The 10967-nt window shown below is 38.5% G+C and overlaps 1 protein-coding gene across 1 annotated transcript; it reads right to left on the minus strand.

Moving 5' to 3' along the window:
- Positions 1 to 6508: 6508 nt before the first annotated feature.
- atf5b (activating transcription factor 5b) lies at positions 6509 to 10667 on the minus strand. Its single transcript, XM_080854917.1, has 4 exons — positions 10358 to 10667; positions 9429 to 9638; positions 7772 to 8933; positions 6509 to 7564 (listed from the first exon to the last, which is right to left on the minus strand). Exons 3-4 carry the CDS (start codon positions 8911 to 8913, stop codon positions 7378 to 7380), a joined length of 1329 nt encoding a protein of 442 aa, XP_080711043.1. The 5' UTR covers positions 8914 to 8933; positions 9429 to 9638; positions 10358 to 10667; the 3' UTR covers positions 6509 to 7377.
- Between the last annotated feature and the right edge of the window lie 300 nt (positions 10668 to 10967).

Raw genomic sequence — 10967 nt, forward strand, 5'->3', positions numbered from 1 at the left:
TTCATATATCTCGGGCATGGTACTGTTTGGAAATTATGATATCTATAAGTGTCTTTCCTATTCTCATTGTGACAGTCTCTGTGCACACTGGGTGTGAAAATGCACCTGAACCATTCATAGGGGCCTGCACCAGTTCTTTATATTTGCTTTTCTGGTGTGTACAAGGTGTCTTGTTTAATGAAAGCTGAGGACTGGGTGGGTAGTTCAGGGGAATTGTGAGAAGCACAAAGCCACAGAGGCGGAAAAGACTCCCAAGGGTCAGGTCGTATTTCACAACCTGACTAGTGGTGCCATTTTTTTGGATTCACTGTCCTTGCATTGTATTGTTCACTTATATTTTGCCCTTTACTTTTATTTGGTATATAAAAAAAAATGCATGTAAGAATAAATAAATGAATAAATGAATAAACACATTGAAGTATGATTCATTTGATAAACCAACAGAGGCAAATAAAGATTTGTTTTGCAAAGGCACAATATGAGAACAACATAATAGTACATCTCATTCAGTCATGCCAAACACTTAAACTTGTAAAGGCCAGTATCACAATCCCAAGGTGACACACGCCTTGCTTTAATAACCAGACAACTTTGAGATTATTTTATCAAGGGTAAACATAAATCACAAGTACATTCTAATCTTCATAACAAGCACTACTTCGGTGTGTGCAGTTATTCTTATGACACCATGACAGGTGATGATTACGGCCCTGGGGGGAAACATCAACCTCCCTCAGCTTCTCACGCACATGAAGAACCCATGGCTTCTCAGTGTCCCAAGAGATCAAAGATTTACTGTGCCCCACAGCTGTTTTTGCACAACTCACTAACTATCTGTCTATCAGCAAACTGGCTGAGTAAGATTCCTCTAGAGGTTATTACACAGAGTGTTTGTCAAAAAACGCACTTTGAAACTGTGAGTAACTCATTGGCGATGTACTGCCAGGACGTTACGTGTCATAAGAAAATACATCTCACGCAATGGTATATTACTTGTCTTTATGTTTTTATATTTCTCAATATTACTGCTCAATATTCATCTTTCATGATTAGTGACGATAAAGAAAACAGTATAATACCAGACTCTCCATGACCATTTTTACCTACTGTGCCCTCCACAATTATTGGCACCCTTAGTGAATATGAGCAATATAGTATATTTCCAGTCATGTTTTACATTTTTAGATTCACCTGTTTGATAAGAAACTCTGAAGAGGTAAACCATGACTTCCTGTTCCACTGGCGAATATGAGTTGACACAGGCCAAATTCCATTAGTCATTCATCACTATGGGAAAGACCCAAGAACTCAGTGACTATGTGCGACGAAAAGTTGTTGCACAAATCAAGAAATGGACACAAGAAAATCTCAAAACAGTTTAAAACAGACGCCACCTACATCACCACAAGCTGTTTTGGAGGGTTGCCAGAAAAAAGCCTCTGCTGTCAATCAACAACAAACTAAATCTTGTTAGGATACATGGAATCATGAACTCCATCAAATACCAGCAGATATTAAATGAAAACCTAACAGCCCCCTCCAGTAAGCTTAAAATGGCCCGTGGTTGGACCTTCGAGCAGGACAATGATCCGAATCACACCTCAAAATCAACACAAAAATGGTTCACCGACCGCAAAATAAAGGTTTTGCCATGGCCATTACAGTCCCCTGACCTAAACCCCATAGAAAATCTGTGGGATGAGCTGAAGCCGAGTCTACAAACGTTGACCTCAGAATTTGAAGGATTGCAGATACTGCATGTAGTAATGGTCTCAGATCCCGTGCCATGTGTTCACCAACCTCATCACGCATTATAGGAGAAGACTCAGAGCTGTTATCTTGGCAAAGGGAGGCTGCACAAAACATTAAATTAAGGGGTGCCAATAATTGTGGCAAACATGTTTTGGGGGAAAATGTTTATTTAACATGTCAACAATTTTTTTTTCTTTCAATAATTTACTAAAAGGTAAGATTTTTGTGAATATTTTTAGTGAAAGAGCAAGAGGATTAACACAATTTTTTCATAGCCTGTTTTGCTTATATTTTCTAAGGGTGCCAATAATTGTGGAGGGCACTGTAAATCTTAATTTCATTTGTAATGTGATCCATATCAGGAGACCGCACTGTGTAAAGGTAAATGTTTACATTTTCTGAAACATTTCTCAAAACTGTAACAGTAATTTTCCAGGACATGATTCTTATCGCCATGATTCAGAGTCTAGTTCACTAAAGATCTCTACCCTGTAATCCTTAAATTTGTATCAAAAGCCATCATGAGTTATAGTATACATAGTGATACTATGCCCAAGGAGACAACTTACTGGGAGCAGTAAAGGGCATCACATAAAAAACAAAAAATGTGGGGTATTTGCGTAATCAGTTTTTTATCGATCAATTGCACGCCATGTCAATTAAATCATGTCACCCCTTAGATCAATTATCCTCGGAGTGGGCGCCGTGATTCTAGTTTGAGAGCTAGAATCAGGGCAATTCTCAGCTTTATTTGTATTTCTTCACTATAATTTCTTTGTCTTTGTAACTCCTTTTTGATATGTATGAGTCTTAGTCCTGTATACATACACACACACACACACACACACACACACACACACACACACACACACACACACACACACACAGACACATGTACACACACACGCACACACACACACTCTGGGAATGTGTTTGAAAACTGAGATTCATCAGCAATTTTTGATAAATACATTGGTGAATCATAGTTTATACAACAGCTCTTCTGTACATTACATTATTTGTGCTTAAACGTATGTCATATGTGAAGGGAGTTAGTCAGGTAAGGGTTCTCCCACATCATTTTAACAACATTAATGATTGTGGAAAAGCACTTCAGCAAATCTGCAACAGTGAGAGTACTTATGATATTTGAAGGTCAGCATGTTCACAGCGTCGTATGTGAATCACCAAAGTCGGCTTTGCAGCAAGCTGTAGAGACATAATTAAAATTCTTGGGTTGGTCAACAGGTGCAAACCTGTACTGCATGTCTTCTGCATTCAGTTTATAACTTGCAGCTTTAAAAATGTCCTTCCAGGCTCCCCCCTGTGGTCCAATGAGGTAGTGCAGAGGTACTCGACAAACCACATGTTCCTTGTGCTACATAAAAAAAAATCAGATAGAAAGTCATGGATAAAACACGTGGCAGAAAACATGTCTTACACTGTAATGTTTACAGATGTTTGCAAACTGTTAAGATTAGGAATATCATGGAAGGTTTTCAATTCGTTGTCAATTATCCTCGGAGTGGGCGCCGTGATTCTAGTTTGAGAGCTAGAATCAGGGCTATTCTCAGCTTTATTTGTATTTCTTCACTATAATTTCTTTGTCTTTGTAACTCCTTTTTGATATGTATGAGTCTTAGTCCTGTATACATACACACACACACACACACACACACACACACACACACACACACACATACGCACACACACACAGACACATGTACACACACACGCGCGCGCACACACACACACACACACACACACACACACACACACACACACACACACACACACACACACACACACACACACACACACACACACACACACACACACACACACACACACACACACACACACACACACACAACACACACACACACACACACACACACATATATGGGCCATTCTACCGAATTGGTGCAAAGTCAGGTCGGAAATATTTTGATTTTTTTTATGTTTTATTCCCAAAACTTTGTCCGTATGTATATTGTACCATATCTAAAGTACACTTTTCTAGTAAAAGAACAGTCAATTTTTATATTGTATTTTCAGAATGTGTTGGAATGTTTTTCCTCTTCCAAAAATTGTCACTACCGAAACATCACATTTACTATAGTAAAAAAGTATTATTATTGACCTGTTCAGATTGTGTTTCCTTCCCTTCTCTGAAGAGTATTTTTACAAATATTTCTTGAAGGTTTTCACAATGAAATCCATAAAAATGAATTTTTTACCAAATTTTCAAGTTCAATTTATACAATTCATCAAAATCTAAGTGCAATATTTCTTTGTACAATGCAAAATACTGATCATATTGATTCCAGAGTTGTTCATTGATGAAATTGAACATACATTAATCCAATCAGTATCATAACAATTTAGTTGATTACTCAATATACTTAATTTTTTACAAAACATCCTGTGTTTCGGTAGTGCTGCACTGTTTCGGTAGTGACATCCAGTGTTTCGGTAGTGACTGCACTGTTGGATGGATGTTCATTTCTCTCCCAAAATCTTCCAAAAGGTGCTCTGGGCCGCCCTTTAGTCCACACAACACATTTATTTAAAAATTATGGGATTGAACTACTTACCATTTCATTTTGTCACTACTGAAATCATCAGGTCACTACCATATGTTTCGGTAGTGACTGTTTCGGTAGTGACAATTCTAGCTAACTTTAAGCATAAATAAAGAATTCTAACAAGCACAAAGCATGCAAACACATATTTGAAGAGGTGAACACACATACAAACATAAGATTTTCCATGAAACCCCAAAAGGTTTACTTAATTGAAGAAAACATGCGTTTCGGTAGTGACAATTCTTAAGGTTACACGTCGATTTTCAGACTTTGGAACACATTTATATAAAAACTATGGGATTTAGCTACTTACCATTCAACCATGAGGGTCAGAGATGCAGTGTCACTGCATGGTCAAAAATGCAGAGTCGTGGCTAAAACACAGGCTCAGCCAATGGACTAAAACTCTTGTGTTTCGGTAGTGACATGAAAACTAGGGACATGATTTTTTGAGTATAGAAAATTGATTTAAAAATTAAACCCACAATAAATCTGAATATTCCAAGTTCTGTTTCAACCCAATCACAAAGATCTTTGAAATGAAATCATTGAAAAAAATCTAAAAAAATTGAAAAGTGTTATTTAAAGGCATTGAAATTTAGATGTCAGGGTTGGGGACAGCTACTTCCCAATAGAAAGTATCCTATAAATGATGATTTTGTATATATTTAGCTTATCACTATCTCATGTAATGCATTGGGTTTATATAGACCATAACATTTTCTAATTAAATATCTATGCCTAAATACCTAATTGTTTTGTAAATAGTTTTTATTGTTGAGGGACTGCATATTACACGAATTCGGTAGAATGGCCCATATACATAATACAAAAAAGCCATACCATACCACTGCAATTTAAGAAACACATGTTTCAGGAAATAAATTCATAGTCTGGGAATGTGTTTGAAAACTGAGATTCATCAGCAATTTTTGATTAATACTTTGGTGAATCATAGTTTATACAACAGCTCTTCTGTACATTACATTATTTGTGCTTAAACGTATGTCGTATGTGAAGGGAGTAAGTCAGGTAAGGGTTCTCCCACATCATTTTAACAACATTAATGATTGTGGAAAAGCACTTCAGCAAATCTGCAACAGTGAGAGTACTTATGATATTTGAAGGTCAGCATGTTGACAGCGTCGTATGTGAATCACCAAAGTCGGCTTTTATGATCTAGCAGCAAGCTGTAGAGACATAATTAAAATTCTTGGGTTGGTCAACAGGTGCAAACCTGTACTGCATGTCTTCTGCATTCAGTTTATAACTTGCAGCTTTAAAAATGTCCTTCCAGGCTCCCCCCTGTGGTCCAATGAGGTAGTGCAGAGGTACTCGACAAACCACATGTTCCTTGTGCTACATAAAAAAAAATCAGATAGAAAGTCATGGATAAAACACGTGGCAGAAAACATGTCTTACACTGTAATGTTTACAGATGTTTGCAAACTGTTAAGATTAGGAATATCATGGAAGGTTTTCAATTCGTTGTCTTAGTTGAAATTGTAATAAGACTCACTATGTGTTAGTGCTTTTTCCATTCAATTGAATATTTTGTAATATTGAGATGACAACAGTTCATTTCTATTTTCTGTGAGAATCTTCTGAGAGTTTCATTAATTATACATACTCAGTTCTACCATTGCCTTAGATCAGGCAACCTATAGTTACTTATGGAAAAGACTAAGAAACCTTATTTTGAGCACATTATTTTACTGTTAAGAATATGTAATAATTTTTGTTTTAGTTTTTGATTCTTTGCATTTAGGATAGTACACTTAATAATCCATATTCGTGTAGTGACAACTCAAGACAATATCTGGAGCAATTCAAATAAACAGCGCCCTCCACCACTCTCTCTCTGCAAATACTGACATCGACAGTGGCTGCTGCACACGGGTAGGGGGTTGCACGGACAACATTGGCTGGTTGTAAAGAAGATTGATATGCAAAGGTTTCCAAATTTCTGCCGTGTCCATCGGGTACTGGGACTGTATGTTTAAAAGGTGACTTGTGAAGCAAATGAGACTTGTGCTGTCTGAATGAAAGCTGAGTTGAAAGAAAATTAATTCAGTGAAAAAAGCTGTGAAGAAAATTTACATTCATACAAGGCGTAATGAACAGAACAAAATCATCATATTAAACGACAAAAGCAAGACTTGCTGAAATACCATAAAAATCAAGCTCTTTATTCGGCTTTTCCATTGTGAACAGATTCTATAGAATATTTCAATTCAATTTGAAACAGTGTGTCAAGATCAAACATGATTGTCCAGTATTGTATTTTTTTAACTGCTGCATTGAAACAAGAGGAAAAGCAATTTCATACATTAACTACGACACCCACACTTCTGACAATGCAAATAAAACAGTGGGTATATAATGGTGCATATTAAAGAAAACAACAAAAATACCAGAATACAAAAAAAAGTGTGTCAACAAGCAGAATATGAAATACTGTGCTGCAATCATGATACATGCTGTGAAATCAAAGCAGACATTCATGTCCTGACCTACCATGCTCATCTACTTTTGTCCATGCATTCGATACCTGAGTAAGTGAAATTACTCTGAGGATATAATCCTTGCATTTGCATTAGGCAAAACATGTCAAAATATCTGTAGTAGTAAAAATATTTGTTTGTAAATATTTTGGCACAGTTTTCCATGATGACATCAACTCTTCCGAAGCACCCCTGCAGTGTCCAATAAGCATCTCTGAGGCATGACTGAGTACCTAAATACGCCTAATTTTTCCCACTTATTTCCTCTACTTTCTGTTTCCATCAAGACAAACTTAAGTGTAAATGCATGTAGAATTCAAAAATAAAAATAAGTCACAGTGTACATAATGTCAAAATTTCAAGATAAATTTGATGTGTTTAGAAAAAACCAATGAATAATGCACAGTTCAATTTATTATTTTTTGTTTTGTTTTGTTTTTAAACGGTGTGACTACATCAATAAAAAGAAAAATCATGCAAATCTCACTTCTTTTCCACAGTTCCACTGATTACACAGCTGGCTTAGTGGAGGATTAGGCACTAATATCATCTTTTATGCGCTGGCTACGAGCCTTGTAGACCTCGATGAGAAGATCTTTGACATACTGAATCTCACGCTCTACTGACTCCGCCTTGTCTCTGAGCGCTCGGTTCTGCCCCTCTAGTCCCGAAAGCTCCGCCTCCAAGCAGTCCAGCTCCACCCTCTTACGTTGACGATACCTGCCATTTAGAACCATCATATGGTTTTTCAAGTTTACATAACAACTTTGGAACAGAACACATCATTTGAGTTGGAAGATGGAGTATTATATAATAAATACGAATCAAAACTCTTCTCGCAGGAACTCTTACTAAACAAACTAAACACAGATGCTTATGGCAAGGTATTTTCAGTAGTGAAACTTTAATATATTATACTGGAGTTACCTGTGAGCAGCAGTTTTGTTCTGGTCTCGTTTCTTCTGCTTTCGCTCTACAGGATGTCCATCCAATGGGACGGCCTTCAGGTCTGCTTTCAGCGCACAGAGTTTGTCCTTTGGTCTCTGCACTGGCCTGTGAATGGCAGACATGACGCTGTCCCCTCCTAAGACACATTCAAAGCTCTCTCCAAGGCATTCGTGGTAGGGCCGGTGACCCTGCTGGGTCTCCGAGACGCCCCCTTTCACTGAAGCGTCTAGGGGGTCTATGAAGCCAGGGCAAGGTTCTGCTGCACCGACACCGTGCTGGTAGAAGTACTCCTCAGTGGCCTCTGGCTCGGAGTATTCCAAGTTCCTCCCATTGGCGTTGCACTGCAAAAATGGAATATCCATCCTTTCCTGCCAACCAACATTCTTCATCCCATGCATCAGATGGCCCTCCTTCTTGGAGTGGGAGTTCAAGGGTCCACCCATACAATAACCAGGGGCCATCTCAACACTACAGAAAACATCACCACGGAAACAATAGTTTTCTTCTTCCTTCAACAATATGGCACATTCTTTGACCTTCTTAACACCTCCTGTGTTCTTCCCAAAAGTTCTGTCCACAGAGCTATGGTCAACGACCATGCTATCAAAACCTGAGTAGCTTTCTTTGGAAGTCCATGCTTCTTTCTGTAAACTCCATAGCTGCTTTTGTGAGTCCATGCCTTCCCTGAATGCATTGGGAGCCACCCTTCGACCACTGTAGTGTGAAGGAACATTGTTGAATGCTGTGGGTCGCAACATTTTGGGTCTTCCAATTGGACCTCCACAGAAGCCCACCTGATCAAGTTCCCCTAAGCTCACAAGCAACGGGTTCGTTTCTGACTGGCTTGGGCTGTGTGAAGCATATGGAAATTCGTAGCACAAGGTAGAATCCATTCCTTGTACACTTTTGTGGCTCTTTTGCCATTTCTCCACTTTGGCTGGGCTGAAGTCTGAGAGAAAATAATCCTCAAACTGAGAAAGTTCCTCTTGCAAGAGTGACGTCATGATGTGCAAATCAGAGGGCACCTGAACGTCATGTTCTAGAGGAGAGGCTGGTATGGAGGAGCCGGGAGACGATTCAGAAGAAGGGGAAAATGAGCATAATTCTTCTTTTTCGGTCATCCAATCCGTTAAATATTCACCTGCAGTAAGGAAAAAGGACTCATTACAATTGATTTCGCATTACTTCATCTTACCTAAAAATGTTTCAAAAATTGTTCGAAATATTGGCCACATACTGTTTAATTTCCCCTACAGCGATTTTATTATTATACAGAGCCTTAAGCATTGCAGCATAACGACATCTTTATCAAAATTGCATCATAATATGGTGCCACGCCTCAAAAATCCACACAATTAAATCAAAAATAAATATTACAATTTAGCGTAAAAAATACATTTCAATTCAATATTTAAATTCTCTACGAAAAAGCCAATTTTAGAAATTAAATGGACAAAAATACATGCTGCAAAGAACTAGGTCACGGCACTAATCCGAAGTAAAACAGCCGAACACATGCCAGAATATAAAACAGATTTATCGTTAGCCTTACTCACTGTACGCCATTAACGTGTGTGCTGCAGTGCGGCTCCGACCCGAACACTGGAAAAATAGAAATCGTCTAGCATAGGCTTACCAATTATTTGCCGTTTCGGCAGTGGCTCCTCCCTTCTCTCCTCCTGTGATTGGCTATCATTAGCCCGTTGGGGAGGGTGAGTGATGAAGCCGACCAAGCAAACGAAGGAAATTTGGGAAATTTCTCGAGAATGATTTCTTCTGGTTCATGTGATGAGCTGTGTTGAAAACGAAGGCGGGCATCACGGAGGACAGGGGTGAAACGTGAGACCTGTGGGATATAAAGAGCCACAGACAAATGGTCAGTTTGACTTTCATGGTCATAACATTTAGTGCATGTGTGCTCCCCCTCTCCAGTTCCCCACCCATCCATTTCCCCACCCACACACAGTGGCGAGGCAGTGAAACTGCTTTCCTAGAACTTTTTCCTGTTCTTACTTTTTTGCCTGTCAGGTCACCTAGAGAAAGCACAGGGTTATGGTAACAGATAGTGATTCTAATCCTATTCATGTGCCCATACACTTACATATCATAAAAGGCTATATTTTCCTCTGGTCTTTGTTCTTTCTTATACTCCTGATATAGCCTACTGATTATTACAATTTAAAACAACAGCTGCCTTTTGTCATTATGCATTAATAATCTAGAGTATGAACTTAAAGACTTACCCAACAGTCCACTGCTTAAAATTTCAAGTAAGAGTATGTTTACATATAAGCTATTTAAAACCATCTGGTAAAGGGAGCCAGAAGCAAACTTCACATGACATTTAAGCAAATTTGACACCATACCAACACCAAGTAAGACAAACAAGGATTGCACTTAAAGGTATAAGTTGTGGAGTTGTCCAAGTGAGAGCAGAAGCAGTTGTTTACTTAATTAAAACTCTTATACAAGTAAAACACATTTGAAACATAAGCCTATACTTACTCCCACACAAAACATGCTGCTAAATTACTAAATAAAAACTTAAGAGAACTTCACACTTACTCCATTTTTCTGACTTTTCTCAGTGTTTTGGTTTCGTGGTAAATATATTCAAGAAGATATATCGTCGACTTCAAATTATCTCAACCATAATTTTGTCAGATCCTGTTGAGTCGGATGAGTTTGCAGCTCTTCAGTGTATCAAGGAGTTCTGAAAGTTGAAACTGCTGCTGGGATTCTTCATCAGCGACCAACCGTTTCACACGACAGCATATCCCTCCGCAGATAACGGAATACAGTTGTAGGCTATTACTAATGGGCCACAAGAGCAGTTCCTACCGCTCATATTCCCTGTACCCAAGTGTAATGACTATCTTTGGAACACAACGCCATGTAACGCTGAACGTGTCGATTGCATCTGCCCAACTAATACTGAAGCCGATGTGTTTTTGATAGCGTGACGGCTTACTTAAAACGAGGTGTCTAAAAACGTCTCCTTTTACAGTAAAGGACTACTCACTTCGCGCGCGTGGAAGGACACAGTTTTCGCTCTGGGCGATGCAACTATTGTTGCAATAGTCTTGCATCAGATTCAGAGGGGTTGTAACTTTAAAACTTTGTAGTTTTTCTATTTGTTACGACATGTCGCCCTCAAACAAAATCTCGGCCATTT

Source organism: Sprattus sprattus (genome assembly GCF_963457725.1).
Source record: "Sprattus sprattus genome assembly, chromosome: 17".
NCBI lineage: Eukaryota > Metazoa > Chordata > Actinopteri > Clupeiformes > Clupeidae > Sprattus > Sprattus sprattus.

What these genes read in the sequence shown, in the direction of transcription:
- atf5b (XM_080854917.1), bottom strand. Translation starts at nt 8,913, where the DNA reads ATGACCGAAAAAGAAGAATTATGCTCATTTTCCCCTTCTTCTGAATCG. An exon ending in AACAAAACTGCTGCTCACAG is followed by an intron (nt 7,565 to 7,771) that starts GTAACTCCAGTA and finishes TCTAAATGGCAG; the next exon opens with GTATCGTCAACGTAAGAGGG.